Source organism: Leucoraja erinacea, chromosome 18 (genome assembly GCF_028641065.1).
Source record: "Leucoraja erinacea ecotype New England chromosome 18, Leri_hhj_1, whole genome shotgun sequence".
Taxonomy (NCBI): Eukaryota; Metazoa; Chordata; class Chondrichthyes; order Rajiformes; family Rajidae; genus Leucoraja; species Leucoraja erinaceus.
In genome coordinates this window covers 36,293,923-36,316,287 of record NC_073394.1, presented here as the reverse complement: position 1 = coordinate 36,316,287, position 22,365 = coordinate 36,293,923, and the positions used below count along the sequence as shown (strand labels likewise).

Here is a 22,365-nt window from a genome sequence, read left to right as displayed (position 1 = left end):
AAACAAGGATGGTCTGGCCCCACAATGTACCACATAATGTCCGCCACACTCTGCAGCCGTCATCCATCTTGAGCCTGAATGACCAAACCTGGCTGTGATTTGACGAGTCAGCTTGCACTCCACCGTACCCTTGTGGATGTCTGATAGAATATTCGGCAAAATGCTCAAAAAGGCAGTCAGCATCATCAGGGACCTACACCATCCTGGCCACACACTAATCTCACCCCTTCCATCAGAAATAAGGTACAGGAGCCTGAAAACTGTAGCATCCAGGTTCAGGAACAGCTTCTTCCCAACAGCCATTAGGTCATTAAACACTACAACCTCCAATAACCTCATAGATTTTCATTGTTATTATTACACTATTATTGTTTTGTTATGTGTACGTATGTGTACATGTGTGTGTGTATATATATATATTTGTGTGTGTGTGTGAGAATGTATGAGTATGTGTATATATACACACACACTGAACCTTCTTTTCTCATTTATTATATTGTTTCCAGTGTACTATGTTTATATATTCTGTTGTGCTGCTGCAAGTAAGAATGCCATTGTTCTATCTGGGACATATGACAATAAAACACTCTTGACTCATGATTCTCTTCAAACCTCGAATGACATGGAGGTTTTGGTGAGTTTTCTTTGTCATTCCCCTTGTCCTTCACAATAGAGCTCATGGCATGTGAGTGTGGGTGAGTAACTGCAGTGCATCTCATTGATGGTACTCTCTGTAGTGACTCTGTGGAGGAGGGAGAGAGTGTTTCGGCTGGTGGGTGGACTGCAGATCAAGTGGGTTCATTTTTCCAAGATGCCGTTGAGTTTATTGATCCAAACAAGCTTGAGAAAGAAACATCACTTTTTTGGAGACACGTGTAACTGCAGATTGCTGGAATCCTGAGCAAAAAACAAAGTGCTGGAGGAACTCAGCGGCAGGACACGCAGCATTGCGGGGGAAATTGATAGATGATGTCTTGGGGTGGTGGCACGAAGGATTAAAGATGGAAAAGTGAGATGGGGGTGGGATAAAGCCAGCCAAGTGATAGGTGGATACAGTTAAGGGGTAGGGCAATTGATAGATGGGTGGAGTAAATGACAAAAGCTAGGGATGAAAAGGAGGTACAGTGACAAGCTTTTGTTGCGTACTATCCAGTCAGTATCCGGAAAGACAATACATGATTACAATCGAGTGCAAGGTAACTCCAGCAAAGTCCGATCAAGGATAGTCCGAGGGTCACCAATGAGGGTGATAGCAGTTTAGGACTTGCTCTCTGGTTGTGGTAGGATGGTTAAGTTGCCTGATAACAGCTGGGAAGAAATTGTCCCTGAATCTGGAGGTGTGCGTTTTCACACTTCGATACCTTTAGCCTGATGGTAGAGGGGAGAAGAGGGAGTGGCCAGGGTGCGACTCATCCTTGATTATGCTGCTAGCCTTGCCGATTAGTCGCTCCCCCAGTCCTGCCATTGACCTCTGCTCCAATGCTGCATCCACATCTTCAACCAGTGCTTCTCCACCTACCTAACTTCCACCAAAGAATGCAATCTCGACTCCCACTGGCATGAGAAGTATCAGATGTATGTTTGAACAAAAGTCCGTGGTTTTGAGGGAGCGAGCAAAGAAATTCAGTGTAAAGTCTTCCAATGTCAGCCGAGGGGCCCGAGGGAGAGAGAGTGCTGATCATCACCTTCCCCGGGGACAGTTGTTTTGTGCCACATTTGCTGCATGTCTGACATCAGGAGAACATTACAAATCCCTGCTCCCATTTCACCATCAGTACAATTTCATCCTACATTTGGCTCCAGTCAGAAAGCTAACCATTCCTCACCACCTTCTTTCCTCACCACCTGCACCAGATACCCCCACTGATACAAGAGAAATGTGTGGTCACCATACAGCCATACAATCATTGCGTTTCAATCCCAGCAGCTTTCACCCTGCTATCAACCTCTGTAAAAATCTTCCTTCAGCCTCTCTGGAGCATGGCGATTGATGGGAAACCTGATCGAGGTATATAAAGTTATATGAGGCTTGGATCGGGCAGACAGTCAGAATCTATTTTTCTGAGGTGGAAATGTCAGAGACTGAAGGGCATAGCTTTTAGGTGAGAGAGGAGGTTTAAAGGAGATGTGCAGGACCATTTTTTTACACAAAATGTGGTTGGTGCCTTGAATGCACCCCAGAGGTGGTGGTGGATGCGGATAAAATAGTGGCATTTAAGTGGCTTTTTGATTGGTACATTGAAATGCAGGGAATAGAGGGATGTGGATTACTTGCAGGCTGAGGAGATTAGTTTAACTTGGCACCATGTTCAGCACAGACATTGTGGGCTGAAGGGCCTGTTCCTGTGCTGTTCTGTTCTATGTTAATTGTTCTATGTAAATGTCTTATTTCTATCAAATAGCCTTGGAAAGACCACATTCAGAAGACCATGCTCATCAAATCTCTTCATTATTTCAAAAAAAAAAAAAACAATTGGTTCTTAGAAATGCCTATAACAGATGTGTCTCGTTTTCATTAATTAGCCCACAAATTTCCAAAAAACAAAATTTTTGATTTTGTCCCGTTTAACTTCTTGCATTCTACTGCCCATTGGTCTAGCAGGAATATTACGTTTACAACTTTCCAATTTTTGGCAACACTTTAATCCCGAGGATGACTGGAGAAAAAGTATTAAATTAATGTTCAGTATTTTCTTTGGTCACATAGTTCTATGACTATCATTGTTCCTGGCAAACCATGGAGGCAAAATGGCATTGGGTCAAACAATGAATCTAACTGGTAGCTCTATGCTATGCAGGTGACACTGGAGATACTCAGCAGGTCAGGCTACCTGAGCAATAACCTTCCATGGGAACTTAGAGCAGACTCTGGACCATCATGAAAATTGTCATTTTAGCTTAAAAATAGATTTCCCATTTGCAGAGTCTACACCACGGTTCACCAGTTGAATGTCTGGCTTCTTACCATTCCTCACAGTCTCTCATCATCTTCTCTCCTGTTTGATAGATCTGGTCACTGAATTTGCATGGACACTCTTCCGGTAAGATGCAGCTGTCATTGTAATCCAAGACCATTCCCTCTGGACATATGCAGCCAGAGACACAGGTTGAGGGTGCCTGTGGACGCAGATAAAAGATTTGTCACTTAATTGCCAAAAAGCATTGGCTCGGCAATTGAGAGAATGGAGACGGTGCGGCGTTCCCTACTCACACAGGAGATTTGTGTGGCGATCATTTGGCAGGTTGGGGCGCAGGTTGTCCCGTACTGGCACCGTGACCCATGTGCACAGCTGAAGTAAAGCTTGGGAGGCTGACATGCTCCTGGAACGAAAGAAATCCTGATCAGTGTGAGTTGACGCATTCTGCAGTTCTCCTAAGGGTAGAATATCCACCATGAATGGTTGTATTCTAGGATATACCCAGCAAGAAAGGCACATTGGACAATGCCCAAAGATTGTTATGGTGATGAAGAAGGCATACAGGATGCTTGTCTTCACTGGCTGACTCAGGAGGACATGGTACAACTTTATCTTATGTTGAAAATAGACACAAAAAATTGGAGTAACTCAGCAGGTCAGACAGCAAGTCTGGAGAAAAGGAATAGGTGATGTTTCAGGTCTTCAGACTGAGAGTCAGGGGAAAGGGAAACGAGATATATAGACAGTGATGTAGAGAAATATAGAAGAAATGAATGAAAGATATGCAAAAAATAAATGATGATAATGGGAACACGCCATTGTTAGCAGTGGAGTAGACAAAATATTTAAGAAGAAACTGCAGATGCTGGAAAATCGAAGGTAGACAAAAATGCTGGAGAAACTCAGCAGTTGAGGCAGCATCTATGGAGCGAAGGAAATAGGCAACATTTCGGATCTAACGTTGCCTATTTCCTTCGCTCCATAGATGCTGCCTCACCTGCTGAGTTTCTCCAGCATTTTTGTCTACCCACGCCATTGTTAGCAGTGGCCCAGGCAAAAACGAGTTACAGACAATGAGACTCAACAGGACGGCTTTGAAGTTAGTGCAACAACTTGGGTGGGGGAGGGATGGCGAGAGGGGGGATGCAGGAGTTATCTGAAGTTAGAGAAATCAATATTCAACTGTTGGGTTGTAAGCTGCCCAAGCGAAATATGAGGAGATGTTCTCTCAATGTGCATTGGGCCTCAGTCTGATATCTTATATTCCTTAAACCCCTGTCCCACGGTACGAGTTCATTCCAAGAGTTCTCCCGAGTTTGCCCTGATTCGAACTCGGAGATTTACGGTAATGGCCGCTCGTCGGTACTCGGGGCTCTCGTGGACATTTTTCATCATGTTGAAAAATCTTCACGAATCTTCCCGTGCTTACCTGCCATTAGCGAGTCTTCCCGAGTACTTGCCGTTAGCGCTAAGAGACGTCCCCGAGCTCCGACGTACCCACTACGTTCATTCTCCATGCTTACCACGAGTTTGATTTTTTTTAAACTAGGGAGAACTCTTGGAATGAACTTGCACCGTGGAACAGGGCTATTAGCCTGCAGCTGGAATATTGTATGTAGTTCTGGTCACCATTGTGTAGAGGGGATGTGGTTGCAGGTTGCAGGGGGATTTACCAGGATGCTGCTTGTGATTGAATGTCTCAGGTATTTTTTATTTTTTATTTATTTTATTTTTTTTATTATTAGAAGTACGGTAAGTTACAATAATACACAACACTTATGTCTTAATACATTTTTTGTACTGCTTCATTTTTTGAGCTTTAAAAAAAATATAGAAGTAAAGGAAGTAAGGAAAGTGCGCAAGCGTCGTGAAGGTGCAGGAGAGTGTTGAGAAAAGAAAGCCCCTTAGAAAAGAAGTTAGAGAAGGAAGTAAAGAAATAAAGTAGACCCTAGAAAAGAAGGAAAAAGAAAGGAGAAACAATCGCTCTATTATAACATTAAACTCTGCAGAAAGGGGACTACCAACCAAGTCTGTTTTTGTTGTTTGTTTTTTTTACCCCCCGTTGCCAGATCCTGGTACATTTTATTTATTTATTTATTTATTTTTTAAATTACTATTGGACCTTATGCTTTTAATAGTTCCAAAAACGTAGACCACGTCTTTTGGAAGTGGTCTGGTTTGCCTGCTAAGAGGAATCTCATCTCTTCCAGATGTAGTGTTTCAAACATATTTGATATCCACATTTTTATTGTTGGTGTGGGCGCATTTTTCCAGAATTTAAGTATGAGCTTTTTTCCCATTATTAGCCCGTAATTGAGTAAATTCTTCTGAAACACGTTTAGTTCAGGGTTACCTTCCGATATTCCAAAAATGATCCATTCTGGTTTTGGTACCAGTTTTATTTTAATTAATTCAGTAAAGATGTCAAATATTTCATTCCAGAATTTTGGGATTTTTTAACAAAAAACAAAAGAATGCATTATGGGAGCTTCTTGACACAGACATTTATCACAGATGGGTGAGACATTAGGGAAGAGTTTATTTATTTTAGTTTTTGAATAATATAGTCTATGTAATGTTTTGAATTGGATGAGAGTATGTCGTACGTTGATCAAACATTTATGCACCTGTAGTAAGTGATTATCCCAGCTCTCTTTTGAAATTTTTATAGCTAATTCACTTGTTCCCAGTCTCTTCTAATTCCATCAGTTGTGGGTATTTCTATGTTTAAGATGATGTTATATAAGTACAATATTAGATTCGCTGATTCCGCCTTTGTCTTCATTGCTCCATCCAGTAAGTCTGTAGGCATATTATGAATGTCTCAGGTATGAGGAGAGTTTGGATAGGATCAGGTTATTTGCATTGGAGCAAAGGAGGTAGAGCAGGAAATTGATGGGTTGTACACAATTAAGAGGGACACAGGATATGATAGATGGTCAAAGTCTTTTTCCCAGGGTAGGAGGATGCAGAACTGAAGGTCACAGGGTTAAGGTGAGAGGGAAGAAATTTAAAGGAGATCTGAGGGGTATATATTTCACGTAAAAGGTGGCGGATATCGGGATAAAGCTGCCAAACGAGGCAATTATGTTTAAAAGGTGTTTGCATAGTTTCTTGAATAGCAATGACATTAAGGGGTACGGGTCTAATGCAGGCTACTAGACAAAAGACAATAGGTGCAGGAATAGGCCATTCAGCCCTTCGAGCCAGCACCGCCAGTACCCCGTTCCTGCCTTCTCCCCATATCCCGACTCCCCTATTTTTAAGAGCCCTATCTAGCTCTCTCTTGAAAGCATCCAGAGAACCTGCCTCCACCGCCCTCTGAGGCAGAGAATTACACAGACTCGCCACTCTCTGTGAGAAAAAGTGTTTCCTCATCTCCGTTCTAAATGGCTTACTCCTTATTCTTAAACTGTGGCCCTGGTTCTGGACTCCCCTAACATCAGGAATATGTTTTCTGCATCTAGCGTGTCCGAACCCTTAACAATCTTATATGTTTCAATCCAAACACTTAACAATCTAATATGTTTCAAATCTTATATGTAACTAGGATTCATGTGGATAGGCATCACGGTTGGCATGGGCAAGGTGGCTCAAGGAACAGTTTATGTGCTGTACAATTCTATGGTTCTATGAAATATAATTTTAACATTTAAGTTTGAAACGTCAGAGAATTTTATACGACCTTTGTGGACCAGAGGATGGCCAGTGCAGTCCAGTTTTCCATTCTGGCAGTAACTGTGGAAACACAAGAGGAGACCGAGAGTATGTTCAGGCATTAATAACATGACCTGCAGTTCACACAGTAAAACTTGGATTGGTGGACCATTTACTTGTCTTTTGGCCTCGTCAGCATTGCAAGGCTGAGGTTTCTTTCCTGCGTGCCCTTTGGATTGTGATCCCTGTGCTCCATATGTGCCCACACTCCCTGCCAAGTAGCTCTCCCCAGAGTGAAGCACTCAGACTGCCCCACCTCACAAGGTGAGTATAGGTTAGAACATAGAGCACAGAACAGCATAGCACAGAGGCCCCATGGTCCTCAATGTCTTTGCTGAACATGATGCCAAGTTAAACTAATCGCCTCCATGTGAACAATATCCCTCCATTTCCCACATATCCATCTATCTAAAAGCCACTTAAATATCACTACTATATCTGCCTTCACTACCACCCCTGGCAGCACATTATGGCAGCACAGTGGCACAATGGTAGAGCTACTGCCCAACAGCGCCAGAGACCTAGTTTCAATCCCAACTACGGAGTCTGTACATTCCCGTGACCAATGTGGGTTTTCTCCGAGATCTTCGGTTTCCTCCCACACACCAAAGACGTACAAGTATGTAGGTAAATTGGCTTGGTAAATGTACAAAATGTCCCTAGTGTGTGTAGGATAGTGTTAACGTGCGGGGATCGCTGGTCGGTGCTGAATCGGTGTATCTCTAAAAACTAAAAAAAAATTTTAAAAACCTTGGTGACCCATGAATGGTCAAATGTCGATCTGAGCTGCAGGTGAAAGGGGAATGATTAGTGAAGTGCCTCCTGATCAGTGCACATGTACACTCACTAGATCTTATGGTTGATGGTGATCGATTTATTTGGGGCCACAAAGTTGCCATCGGCCAGCATGCACTGGCAGTCTGCTGCTTCCACACAAACACCGTGAACATCCAGGTATGTTTGTGGCGGGCAGACGCAGCCATCCACCGGCACATCGATTGCCGTGCACTCGAAGTCTCGATCGGACAGTGACACACAGGTCCGATCACAGGCTCGGGCGTTGTAACTGAACACCTGACGATCAGCACATGCGATTTCTGAAATAAAAATACCATGGTCACAAAATCGCTGAAGCCCCCCTCCGAAGCCTTTGTTCCTGCCTCTTCCATTGCCTATTAGTAGTTCCCTAATCCACATGCGCTGAAGACGGTTGAAAAGCAGATCAGTACTTCTAACAATGAGCCATTCTACAATTCCTATCATCGATTCCCTTTGATCTGTGTTTTCACACCTTATCCTTCCATATCTCTAGACTCCCTCGTACGTTCTCCCCATGACCTGCATGGATTTTCTCCGGGATCCCCGGTTTCCCCCCACACTCCAAAGATGCACAGGATTTTAGGTTAATTAGCTTGGTAAAAATGTAAACTTTTCCCTACTGCGTCAGATACTGTTAATGTGCGGGGATCTATTTCCATGCTGTATCTCTAAATTAAACTCTCCCCTTACTCTCAGTATGACGAACAGTCTCGATCCAAAATGTCACCCATTCCTTCTCTCCAGAGATGCTGCCTGGCCCGTTGAGTTACTCCAGCATTTTGTGTCTAACTTTGGTGTAAACCAGCATCTGCAGTTCATTCCTACACACTTATAAACAACCCTGTTCTTCTTCTAACCCTGGGATCTTGAGCAAAACATTCCCAATTTCACACGACTTCTTATCTGCTTCCACATCGGCTTGCTTTTATCTGCAATTCATCTTTAACCTTTGTAACAATCTCCCTTCCTCACTTGAACCCACGGATTACTTGCCAGCTCTTGCCCCACACTTCTCTTTACCAGCTTTATCCCATCCAGTTCTTTGGCTCACGAAGCCGAAATATCATCTGTCCATTTCTCATCCCAGTTGCTACCTGATCCGATGCTCCCCCAATATCTGCAACCTGATGTGTCTCATTGCCCTGGGTTCTGGTGGAGTTATAGAGATACAGCACAGAAACAGGCCCTTCAGCCCAACCTATCTATACCAACCAACATGCCCCATTTAATGGTCACAGAGTCATACAATCGTCATAGAGTTTTAGAGTAGAATATTGATTGGAAGAAGACAGGGCTGGTTTAACATTTCACCTGAAAGGTGACAGCTCCACTCTTGCAGCTCCCCACAGTTCGACACTGATGTCAGTCTGGCCTTTTCAGTCGAAGAGACTGATTGTGATTTGGACCCACAACCTTCTGATTCGAGGCAAGAGTGAAATTACAACTCTAAAGCCCTGTCCCACTGTACGAGTTCATTCAAGAGTTCTTCCGAGTTTGCCCTGATTCAAACATTTTTCAATGGCCATGTTGAAAAATCTTCACGAGTCTTCCCGAGCTTACCGCGTCTTCCCAGAGTACGTGCCGTTAGCGTTACGAGCCACTAAGAGACGTCCCCGAGCTTCGACGTACCCGCTACGTACATTCTACGTGCTTCCACGAGTTTGATTTTTTTTTTAATCTTGGGAGAGTTCTTGAATGAACTCGTACAGTGGGACAGGGCTTTAACTGCACCCAACATCCTACAACTCTTGCTTCCTCCTGTTTCTTTTTTGCGGGAATTTGTTCAGGAATGGTGGGCAGTTAATCAAGTACAACTTTGGCAGCCCTGACCTTGGCCATCACCTCTCTATTGCCTCCCCATCATCACGTGGCCTGCCCGGCATCCACAGCTTCCCTTCCACACCAACAAAGCAATTTTCAGCTCCCTCACAAAGCCCATTACGAGCCCCTGTCACATTTTGGTGGGCATCAGTTCACACCTCCTTGCCATCACAGCTGCTGCTTCCTCAGTAACACCAGCCTTGTCATAGCCCAGTCTTTGCTGCTTTGAGATTTTATCCAAGGGTATTCTGTGCAATGTGTAGGAAAGAACTGCAGATGCTGGTTTAAACCGAAGATAGACGCAAAAAGCTGGAGTAACTCAGCGGGTCAGGCAGCATCTCTGGAAAAAAGGAATAGGTGATGTTTCGAGTCGAGACCGTTCTTTAGATATAAAGTCAGGGGAAAGGGAAACAAGAGATATAGACGATGATGTCGAGAGATATAGAACAAATTACTTAGAGATATGCAAAAAGAAATGATGAAAGCCAGCGACCCAAAGTATTCCCTATTCTTTTCCTCCAGTGATGCTGTCTGACCTGCAGAGTTACTCCAGCTTTTTACATCTATATTCTGTACAATGTGTGTGCCAATCCCTCTCTGGGATATCACCCAAACCCAGGAGTCCAGTGTGTATTGACATCTTCCCGAAGGCCCTTTCGACTCCCCTCTGAGTCACGACAGACTCTCTGGAGCTGTACTGTTCTACGTTTCATTATATTATTAACTCTATAAAGGATCTACTCAGGGAATTTCTGACGTACAGTTGGGATCTTTGGGAATACCAACTTGCTCCCGACTCCTGGGCCTTCAGTCGCTCCTCAGCACTGCATCTCTGTGGACTACTTACTGCAGCCTTGCACCGTGCTCCTCCAGTCACTCAGGATCAGTCCCTTTGCTGCACACGCACGAGCGTACAGTCCCAGGGCCGCACAGAGGAAGTCCTGCTTCTCCACATAGTTGCATATCTCAAACAGGCATTTCTGAAGAATGGAATAAGGAGCAATGGTTCAAAATGTCAATTCCACAAAACGCAGATCATTTTATAACCTCGGAACTACTGTCTGCAGATTTTAACTTTAAACAGAGATTTTCACAAAGTGGTGGATGCCCCAAACACTGCCAGAGGTGGTGATGGAAGCAGATATGATAGTGGTGTATAAAAGGCTTCTAGATAGGTGCATGAATTAAGTTGGGAGTGGAGGGATGTGGATCATGTACAGGCAGAGGGGATCAGTTTAACGTGGCATGTTCAGCGCCAACATGAGTTGAAGAACCTGTTCCTTTGCTGGACTATGTCCTACTGTTCTATGAACACTGTAACAGATCGGTGGAATGCATTTTAATAAGGATGGGGAAATAGTTGTTTAATAGTGTATTTGACATTTATGAACATTTGTTTACATGATTGGGTGATTTTGTATTTTGGTGGTGGATTTGTTTGGTATTGTTTTGTAGTGCATATATATATATATATATATATACAGGTGCACAACCTTTTATCCGAAGATCCAAATAACGAAAACCTCCGAATAGCGACATTTTTTCGGTCCTTGAAGAAAGGTCCTTGAAAACGTTCACCGAGGGCGGCCCGCAGAGGTCACAGCGGAACCTCCGGTCGGTCCTCGAAGAAAGGGGAACTAAATCCCCATTCATAAAAGAGAAGGTGAGGGTATATTGCGCGGGAGGGTTAATAATTGACAATATGCTGCTACCTGGCAGCTGCGTTAAAAAGTTCCTACGGTAGTCTCACGATACACAGTGTATCGTGAGTCTTGCGTGGGAACCTTTTAACTCAGCTGGCAGGCAGCAGTAGATTGTCGCTTCCTTCAGTTTCACCCCACCTACACCCCTCTGCTTCCCGGCCATGTGTGTGACCCCTTCCCTCCACTCTCCAGCTCCCCGCTCATTGCACCGGCGCGGGGGCTTTGTACTGTCTTCACGTCGCGATGCTAGCAGCACAGTGCCAGTCACCAGAGACGTCAGGACCAACGGAACACCGACCCCCAGGCCCACTGCAAGCACGGAGATCCCAGATCAGCAACTCCAGCCCAGCCCCGTTCCAACTCCAGAGGAACACGCTCCCCGTATGGGCAGAAGCTGATGGTGTGCAAGGGGTACGTCTTGTTCTTGGGGTGGCGCAGCTCGGGCTGTGGGCGAACTGCCACGTCGCCGTAGCGGCCCATCGGGGAGCGGATTCCTCTGGAGTTGGAGGGGGAGGGGGTATTGTGCTGTTTGATCGCCCCCTACTATTCCAGGGACAGGGAGACAGGACGTTCACCGAGGGCGGCCCGCAGAGGTGACAGCGGAACCTCCGGTCGGTCCTCGAAGAAAGGGGAACTAAATCCCCATTCATAAAAGAGAAGGTGAGAGTATATTGCGCGGGAGGGTTAATAATTGACAATCTGCTAATACCTGCCCGCTGTTAAAAAGTTCCCACGGTAGACACGATACACAGTGTATCGTGAGTCTTGCGTGGGAACTTTTTAACTCAGCGTGCAGGCAGCAGCAGATTGTCGCTCCCTTCAGTTTCACCCACCTACACCCCTCTGCTCCCCGGCCATGTTAGTGACCCCATCCCTCCCCTCTCCAGCTCCCCGCTCATCGCACCGGCGCGGGGGCTTTGTACTGTCTTCACGTCGGCGATGGCAGCCAGCAGGCTAGTGCAGTCACCGGAGACGTCAGGACCAATTGGACGTCGACCACCAGGCCCACCGCAAGCACGGAGAACCCAGAGACCCACAGCCTGCAGCAGCCCAGCCCAGCTCCAACTACAGAGGAACCTGGGTTGCGGATGACGGGGCGCAGCTTGGGGCGTCGTAGGGGCCCATCGGGGAGCGGGTTCCTGTTGGTCCTGACGTCTCCGGCCACCTGCTATCCTCCGGGAACTGTACCGCCCTTGCAGGAGAGTGGGGTTGTTTGCAGTTGCAGAGGGAGGGGGCAAGGGCGGTACAGTTCCCAGTCTCAGCTCCAGTCCAGGGGGGTGGCCGGAGACGTCAGGACCAACGGGACAGCGACCCCCAGGCCCACTGCAAGCACGGAGATCCCAGAGACCCACAGCCAGCAGCAACTCCAGCCCAGCCCCGCTCCAACTCCAGAGGAACACGTAGGGGCAGACGCTGATGGTGTGCAAGGTGTTCTTGGGGTGGCGCAGCTCGGGCTGTGGACAAACTGCCACTTGTCGCCGTAGCGGCCCATCGGGGAGCGGATTCCTCTGGAGTTGGAGGGGGAGGGGGGTATTGTGCTGTTTGATCGCCCCCTGCTATCCCAGGGACAGGGAGACACAGCGGCGTTTTAGACTGGTGGGCAATCACTTCCAAAGTTCTGCCGACACAGTCAGTACACCTCTCCTACACTGCATTTCATACAAACATTTATTCTGCATGAAAAAAACGACATTGAAGACTCAAACTCGCGACCAAGTAACTGCCGGGATCAAGGCGCAAACTCGCGACCTTGCGGATATGAGCCGAGCACTCTACCACTGAGCCAGCCATTAAAATCTACGCTAAAAAAATTCCATTCCGAAGACCGACAAATTCTGAATTACGAAAAGTGTCTGGTCCCAAGGCTGTCGGATAAAAGGTTGTGCATATATATATATATATATATATATATATATATATTAGTTTTTTAATTGAAACAATTATTGCAAGAATAATATATATATATATATATATATATATATATAAAGAGAATGAAAGATCACCGTGTCAGCAAAATGTTGGAAAGAGATATTTGGGTCTGGTACAGGCAAATGTCATGAAATGTGCTGCAAGCTTTCGATGTTTGACTGAAGACCTTTTCAGGCTGCTTGGTCTGATGGATGTGTCTGACCCTTGTTGCAGGAGAGTTAAGGACACAGCCTCAGCCCTTTCTCTGTAAGTGAGCTCTCTCTCACTCAGCAGACACAATCATGGACCAGAACATGCCGTCTTCAAAGGCAAAATATCCCCCCCCAACCCCCGATAAGGGAAACGTGAAATAAAACACAGATTTATGGAAACACTGGTCAGGTCAGGCCAGGCAGCAGGGAGAAACATTAACACCTCAAGCCACTGACTATCCCAGCATATGGGACCTTTGACTTGAAACAGTAAAGGGCCTGTCCCTCTGTACAAGGTAATTCAAGAATTCTCCCAAGTTTTCCCCTGATTCGAACTCGGAGAATGGCCGTAGCGGGTCCGTAGGAGTTGGTGGATGTCTCATAGCGGCTCGTACGAGTAACGGTAGGTACTCGGGAAATCCAGTAAACTCGTGACGTTTTTTCAACACTGTGAGAAATGTCCACGAGTAAAAAAATACTCATGATGAAAGAAAATGTTACTTTTTACTCGTACGAGCCGCTACGAGACATCCACCAACTCCTACAGACCCGCTACGGACATTCTCCGAGTTCGAATCAGGGGGAAACTCGGGAGAACTCTTGAATTACCTTGTACAGTGGGACAGGCCCTTAAATCTGTCTCTGTCTCCCTCCGTCTCTCTCCACATGCTGCCTGACATAGTGATGATTTCCAACATTGGGTATGTTTGTTTCAGCAGTTGCTGCTTTGCATTGATCATCCTCCCCACACATCACAGCCAGTGGCTATAGTTGTGAGCCGGTGATTTGGCAAATATTGCATGGCTTGCCTTTACCAATAACAGGTTATTGGAGAGCCAGTAACCCACCGGCGATGGGAACACACTTGCTCTCCCCAACAGGGTCATCAACACGTGACGGGGTTAACCCCTCCTCTTCTACCCGGGCAATCCCTGGGGATGACTTGCTTCTACTTCTGTGGTTCTGGGATGGCTACTGAGGCCTTTGAGAATTGCATGCATTGCCACTGGAGTGAGTGGATGGTCTGTGAGGTGGAGGGGTTAGTTTCTGTACACATCCGGCACGTGTACTTGAGGATCACTGTATCCTTCCGCATGCTACTCATAAGGTCATAAGTGATAGGAGCATAATGGGATGTGGGAGGAAGCTAGAACACCCAGACGAAATCCACACAGTCACAAAGAGAGCATGCAAACTCCAAAGAGACAGTACCCAAAGTCAGGATCAGTCCTGGGTCTCTGGTGATATGTGCTGCAGCATCTTTACCAGCTGTGCCAATTATTTCTGACAGGATCAGTTCTAAGGAAACTATTGGATAACTATAAAATACAACTTCTCTATCTTGATGGGAAGAGATTCCTAAGTGAACAGAGGAAAATATTTCAGGTCGTGCTCGGAGCCTCCTTGAAGAAATGCAATAGCACCATTGAGTCCTGGTAATGTCTGGTCCATGATCGCTCTCAGTGAGGGGGGAACATTTGGGCTTGTATCGGAAACCTTGAGGCATACATTAGCAGCACACTGAGGCCCCGAACTACTCGCTGTCCATCCCTTCTGCAGTGTCTGTAGTTACCAACCACCTCACCCTCGATCCTGAGGCCAAATAGAACGATGAAGATGGAAGGATAAAGAGGAAATAAGAAAGAAAGAAAGAGGGAGGGAGGGAGGGAGGGAGGGAGGGAGGAAGGAAAAGGGGAAGAAAGGAAAAGGGGAAGAAAGGAAAAGGGGGAAAATGATGAAGATAGAAAGGAAGATGGAGGAAGAAGGAAGAGGGCAGGAAGCAAGAAGAAAAAAGAGGAAGTGAGAAGAAGAAAGGCAAAAGAAGGAAGGCGGAAGGAAGAAAGATGAAGGAAGGAAAAATGATGAAGGAAGGAAAAAGGGAGGAAAAAGGAATGAAGAATTTAGAAAGGATGAGGAAGGAAAAAAGAAAAAAGAAGAGGTATGGGCCTGTCCTACTTGGGCAGCATTTGCGCGTCATTTACGCGACAGGCCGACAGTGACTGACGCGCGACAGTCATCTAGAAGTACGACAGTCACGCGCCAAGTAGCGCCAATTTCCATGACAAGGATTTTCCCAGTGAAAATTTTTCAAAACTCGGCGCGCTTTATACCCAGGTGATCATGTGGTGCGGCGCTCAAAATGACGCACAAATGTGCGTCGACAGCATACGGGCAGCGACGCATGGTTACGGACGTTGACGCATAATAAATTAGCATAGGCAATGTTCGTGCATCACCGTGCGTAACCATACATCACCATGAGCTACACGTATGCCATCAGTACGTCAGCGTACGGCATCAGTACGTCAAGGGAAACGTCACGCAGGTGGCACGCGAGGTTTTTGAACATTCCAAAATCCTGGACCGATAGGGAAGCACCGCGCGTCACTGCATACGCCAGCACGCCTCGCCATGCGCGCCTCACGACGCGCCAACCAATTTTTAGGATGTCGCATAAATGACACGCAAATGATAGGTATGTTACAAAACCTACCTGAATCGTGGCTGGGCATCTGCCCAACCCCGTGTGCGCGATTTTGGCGCTGTTTAGAGGGGGCGGGTTTAAAACGCGATTTTTACTAGGCTGTTGCAATCGAAAATGTTCAGCCTAGTAAATCGTTAACGGAAAATCGCTGAAAGACCCCGTCGCAAAAGGTATTATTAGTTTTTATGGCCTTGTAAAATAGTTATAGTAGTTTAAAAACCACTCTCTAAACTCGCAACCTCTCGCAGCCCCAGGGTTTTATAAAGCAAACAATTAAAGGTATGTACCTTATTTTTACATTAAATGGGGCTTCTTAAGAACCCTGTTTATAAAGTTTTCTATAGCGAGTAGTTCATTTTGGGCTTTTTATATCCCGCAGTATTTTTCTGGGCACTTGAGGGCACAAATCCAGCGCAATGTGAATGCTCTAAACCAGCGCGTGCCACAGGAACCCACTAGAAAGCTGATTTAAATTGACTTTAATTTACAGCAATTGAACACTAAATTCCTTCCATTTGGCCTATAAATTGATGTAAATGAGATTTAAAAATCATGTTTTATTGTGAATTATTTGTGAATATTATTTGGACACTTGGGCTATTTAAAAATGTTAATCATTTATTAAGAAATGGATAGATGTTTAGATCTAGTAATTGAAGTTTGAAATTAGCTACAATTGGGTAACTAACTAATTATATGCTTTAATTTCAGGTCATCCAAGTAAGATTATTTTATATTTGTTTCAGAATGCTTCAATCTATGATAACTGAAAATTTCATTCAGTTCTCTTAATTTTTAAGAAGGTTATGGGCTTTTGACTGTCCACGATCACAGCTTTTTTGTTATGTCCATAGAAAATCAATAGGGAACAAGATGCTAATTTCCGAGTATCAAAATGGCCATAACTTTTTTTATTACTTGAGATATGAAAGTGAATTAGGTGTCAAATTAAACTTATTGTTATGCTTTATCTGATGGGATAAATTGCAGACTTGATTTTTTAAATCTCAAAATTTTGTAACATTGCTACAAATGACGCCCAAGTGGGACAGGCCCTTAAGTATAATCACAGGAATGAGAGTTTTTAAGTTGAGAGAAATGACTCCATGACGGTTAAACATGGAGTCCTGGCTGGAAGGAATGGGTTGCATGAAATGCCGCGTTAGATTTTATTTCATCACATCAAATGTTATTCTGCACCAGGCACCTGTGATAAATGCCATTGGTAGTTTCAGTGAATCCGTGGAACTATCTGTTAAATCGTGCGTCACAAATTTAAAGCATTATTGAAGAATATCGTAGGTTATGAGCAAGAGTCTTGGATCATAAAACTGTGTCTCATTGAAAATAAGAAAGTTGTTACCTCTTCAAATGGCACTGGATCCACTAAATGATGGCATCTTCCAAAAATGCTTGTTACATCCATGATCAGATAGCACTTGTTTGGTGGGTAACCCCCTGATAAACAAACATTAAACATATCCAGTGAACAACACATCATAAACTCTTTAATGCCATCAGTGGGAAGCACTAAATTGTGGAAGGGCAAACGACAACATGATTAGACAGGAACTGGGAGAGCGGATCTAGAGCAACTGTTATTGGGCAGGTCAACATCTGATATGTGGGACATCTAATGACATACTAATCAGCAATCTAGACCAACATGTTCCAGTAAGAAAGACAAGGATGATGAGAGATGTTGTAATTTCGATCAAAAAGGAAAAGGAAGCATGTGTAAGATTGCATGCAGATGGATTAGTATAATTTGGCATCAGCTTGGCAGAAACATAGTTGGCCAAGCAGACTGTTTCTGAGCTGCATTTTCTTTGTTCAATATTTACATCTTCTGTCATATTAGAAAAACTATGCACTGCATTAACATCAAAACCCAAGACAGTTAGTGTAAGGTCCTCTTAAAAATATACCAACAACACCCCAAGAGCTGACATAATGAGTTAGATAGAGAGCAAAGGTCTCCCAACAATGTCCCATCGTACACTCTCAGGGCAGTCGGTTAGAGCATACTGCTCCCTCTATGTTAATCCAGTGTTGAGAAGTGACTTCGTCCAGTTGGTGTTCTTTCTCTGGGTAAAGTGGAGGAACACGGGAGAAGATGTGCTTAGAGTAGAGATATCCTCGCCTGTGAACTTGCAGTTTATGGCATTGCCCAGGCATTGGGGCCACCTCCAACCTCAGAAAATGTTCCCCCAGTGGACTGGGAAATAAATCCCTCAGCCTAGTCCAATCTGCCTCCCAAGGACACAGAGTCTCTTGCCCAGAGTAGGGGAATAAAGGCCCAAAGGCCAAAGGTTTAAGGTGAAGGGAAAAATATTTAATAGGAATCTGAGGTGTAACTTTTTCACACAAAGGGTGGTGGGTATATGAAACAAGCTGCCAGAGGAGGTAGTTGATCCTAAGACTATCCCATTGTTTAAGAAACAGTTAGACAGGTGCATGGATAGGCTTGAAGATAAATGGACCAAACGGGGGGGGGGGGGGGGCATGTTGGCCGGTGTGGGCGAGTTGGGCCAAAGGGCCTGTTTCCACACTGTAACACTCTTAGACTCTAAGACTCTATAAATCTTCAAGGGAAATATTCTTCCTTTGGCCGCAAGGATCTTCCAAGATGGTGCCAAACCCAGGTGACTACTTGCCTGCTAGCCACAGTAGTAGATCTACAATCACATGCTACAATTGCTCCACATTCTCAAATTTCTATTGCTACAGCACAGCCCGACACCTGGAGGCTGCAGCGAATCATCCGATCCGCAGAGAATGTTATTGGCTGCAATCTTCCCTCCATTGATCAACTGTACACTGCAAGGGCCAGGAAACGAGCGGGCAAGATCATCTCTGACCCCTCTCACCCTGGCCACAAACTCTTTGAATCACTTCCCTCAGGAAGGCGGCTCCAGACTGTCAAAACTGCCACAACCACACATAAAAACAGTTTTTATCCATGAGTAGTTGCTCTACTCAACAGCCAAAAATCTGTAGCCTCCCTTTGATCTGGCATTTTGTTGGTTCACATGCTTGATCAATGGGGGTTTTATCATTGATGTTTTATTATTATTATTAATGTTTAGTGTTTTCTGAGTCATTCGTAACTGTCACTGTATGTCATGTTGTTACTTGTGGTCGGAACACCAAGGCAAATTCCTTGTATGTGAATACTTGGCCAATAAACTTACTTACTTACTTATATTTCTTACTTTAACTTACTTTAAGCAAGCTTCAGACCAAGAAATTAAAGACAACATGGATGAATCTTTGATCGGACTTTGCTGGCTTTACCTCGCACTAAATGTTATTCCTTTATCATGTATCTATACACTGTAAATGGCTCGATTATAATCATTCATTGTCTTTCCGCTGACTGGACAGCACGCAACAAAAGCTTTTCACTGTACATGTGACAATAAACTAAACTGTAAACTGTAAATTGTTACTGCTAATTCAAGGAATAATTACAACAGAAGCTACAGATGTGAGAAATCCACTTACAGTTTGTGGAAACGGGTGTACATGGTACACAATCAACAGCAGGCTTGCAGGGGTAATCAACCTGCCACAAATTCACAAATGGTGCGGCTGTCCGTTCCAGCACTTCCATGCTGCTCCAGAAATCGTCCTTGGGATCACCATTAAAATTACCACATAGACCTGGCACAGAACAAACACTGCATATTATCACATACATCGTTGACTCTGTGTAACCCAGAACAACCTCTCTCCACTTTGCTGAGTAGTTGTGACAGTGTCCACCCTCATTATCCAAGCAGGCCACAATGGCAATTAATGCGATGCGATTAATGGCAATTAATGCGAAAAAGATACAAAGTGCTGGGGTAACGGCGGGTCAGGCAGCATCTCTGGATCACATGACTGGGTGACGTTTCAGGTTGTGACCTCTCTTGAGTTATTGTAGTGTGGGGGTCGTGGGAGGGAAAAGTCGGAAGAGAGGAGAGGCAGGGCAAAGCTAGTGAGTGATAGGTGAATACAGGTGAGTGGGGGGGGGGGGGGGGGGGGAAGGGAAGGGAAGAGAAAAGAAGAGAAAATTGGTCACCTAAAATTGGAGAATTCAATGTACATGCTGTTTGGTTGTAAGCTGCACAAGCAGAATATGAGGTGCTGTTTCTCCAGTATGTGTGTGACCTGACTCTGGCTATAGAGAAGACCCAGGACAGAAAGGTCAGTATGGGAACAGGAAGGGGAGTTAAAATGGTTAGTAACCAGGAGATCCATGAGGCCCTGGTTAGGTTTTGCGAGAAATGTAGTCCAGATAACTGTGCATTTGTAGTAGACACCAGTCTATGACAAAATGGCTTGGTGTCCATCTGTGGGGACATGATCAAGGGGTAGGTATGAGGTGCTGACCGAGAGCTGGTGCCTTGCCTCAGCATAGTCGAGGTCAGCCTGCCAGACTACAACAACACCTCCCTTTTGGGAAGGTTTGATAACAATGTTGGGACTGTTGCAAAGTGAGCGGAGGGAGGGCTGTACGTTTAGAGGGGGTGAGATTGTAGTGGGTTAGGGGAGTGGAGATGTCAAAACGGTTGTACCAGCAGTTAGATACAAAAAAAGTCCAGAGAGGATAGAAGGGCTGCAGAGATAATTCATAAGGGGAGGAATGTTGGAGACAGGAGAAGAGATCTAACCGGGAGGCGAAGATTCCTTACCAGAGCAAAAGGCTTAGAGGCGATGGAAGAAGAGCTCAACGTCATGACGGGCTTGAAACTAATTAAGGTGGGGCATAGGGATACAAACGTAAAGATCTGTTGAACATTCTGCATCGGAAATGCGGAGGTCGGTGGGGATAATAAAAAACTACCAGGGTTACAGGCTGGAGTCAGACCAAGGAGGGCAGAGGGAAGGAAGGCAGAGGGGTGGGAGGAGGCTTGGGGGAGGTACAGTGGGGGAATGAGGGGGCCGGGTTTAGGAGAAGCAGCATGGTGAGTTACTCCAGCACTTTGTGTCTTTTATTGTAAACCAGCATCTGTAGTTCCTTTAGTCTACAAATCCTATTATTTAAGCCATTTTCGGATTTGCCAATTTGCCTTGGATCGCTTGGGCAATAACCGTTTGGACTACTCTACTATGTGGGAACTGGTGAAAGATCTCATTGAAGTCCATGTATACCACCACATCAACCACACTGCTCTCATGAACATAATTCTATCACCTCTGTGGTCAAATCTGTTGAAGAAGACATTCCACCTTCAACAAATCCAGCTGACTATCTTCAATTAATTCCTATCTTTCCAAGTCTGGATTAATCCTGTGCCTTGAAATTGTGTCCAATAACGTTCCTTCCAATGACTAGCTTCACAATCTAGTCACCCCCAATTATTCCTGCTGATCTTCTTAATAAAAGGTATCAAAAACGTGTTTTAAAATCTCCAACCTGAACCCCCCTGCCTGGTATACATCTCATTCACCACATTTAAACCTGCAGAAACATTTAATTCTTCATTTTTAATGTTAACCTATTCAAGAATTTCAACACCCTACTCCCTGAAATGTCCAACGATATCACCCATTTCAATAGACAATAGACTAAGGAGTAGGCCATTCAGCCCTTTGAGCCAGCACCGCCATTCACTGTGATCATGGCTGATCATCCACAATGAGGACCCCGTTCCTGCCTTCATTCCTCTATCTTTAAGAGATCTATCTAACTCTCTCTTGAAAGCATCCAGAGAATTGGCCTCCACTGCATTCTGAGGCAGAGAATTCCACAGATTCACAACTCTCTGTGTGAAAAAGTTTTTCCTCGTCTCCGTTCTGAATGACTTACCCCTTATTCTTAAACTGTGACCCCTGGTTCCGGACTCCCCCAACATCGGGAACATGTTTCCTGCCTCTAGCGTGTTCAAACCCTTAATAATCATATGTTTCAATAAGATCCCCTCTCACCCTAAATTCCAGAGTATACAAGCCCAGCCGCTCCATTCTATCAACATATGACGGTCCTGCCATCCTGGGAATTAACCTTGTGAACCTCAACAGCAAGAATGTCCTTCCTCATATTTGGAGACCGAAACTGCACGCAATACTCCAGATGTGGTTTCACTGGGGCCCTGTACAACTGCAGAAGGACCTCTTTGATCCTATACTCAACTCCTCTTGTTAAGAAGTGCAGGAAGGAAGTGCAGATGCTGGTTAAACCAACGATAGACACTAAGAGCTGGAGTAACTCAGTGGGTCATGCAACATCTCTGGAGAAAAGGAATAGCATTTTAAAAGCTTGTTGGGAAGTAGAGAGTGACTGCGGAAGGAGTGAAGCTGATAAAGGACCAAAGAGACAATACATGTGTGTAGCCAGAGGACGTGGTGGTCTTCACTGAATATTCTGATCAGTATTCATTACTGACATGGGTGAAGCTGGAGTAAGTCAGCGGATCAGGCAACATCTCTGGAGAAACGGAATAGATGACGTTTTGGGTCGAGACCCTTCTTCAGTCTCGATCCGAAACGTCACCTATTCCTTTTCTCAAGAGATGCTGCCTGACCTGCTGACTTACTCCAGCTCTTTGTGTCTATCTTCGGTTTAAAACAGCATCTGCAGTTCCTTCCTGCACTGAGATGGGTGATATCGTTGGAGATTGACAGCATTCGTTCAAGGCAACTTTGCAACCTATTGGGGATGGTGCATTGAAGGTCTGTGTCTGTGCTGTGCGACTCCACGTCTTTTATTCCAAAACTCCCCCTAAATTTAGTGACAGAAATTGCAAGCTCAGTGTGGGTGTGACTGAGCTATGTGAAAATAGTGAGTAAAC

General features: G+C 45.0%; 1 protein-coding gene across 1 annotated transcript in view; it reads right to left on the bottom strand.

Annotated features, from left to right (window-relative positions):
* The window catches only part of LOC129705932 (mucin-6-like), a 143,243-nt gene that overhangs the window by 20,269 nt on the left and 100,609 nt on the right, over positions 1 to 22,365 (bottom strand). Inside the window, exons 22-28 of the mRNA XM_055649861.1 lie at positions 19,091 to 19,249; positions 16,947 to 17,041; positions 10,123 to 10,255; positions 7,483 to 7,732; positions 6,604 to 6,656; positions 3,212 to 3,321; positions 2,966 to 3,117 (exon numbers count right to left, since the gene is read on the bottom strand). Of these exons, the coding sequence (XP_055505836.1) occupies positions 2,966 to 3,117; positions 3,212 to 3,321; positions 6,604 to 6,656; positions 7,483 to 7,732; positions 10,123 to 10,255; positions 16,947 to 17,041; positions 19,091 to 19,249 (952 nt within the window). The remainder of the gene's footprint in view (positions 1 to 2,965; positions 3,118 to 3,211; positions 3,322 to 6,603; positions 6,657 to 7,482; positions 7,733 to 10,122; positions 10,256 to 16,946; positions 17,042 to 19,090; positions 19,250 to 22,365) is intronic.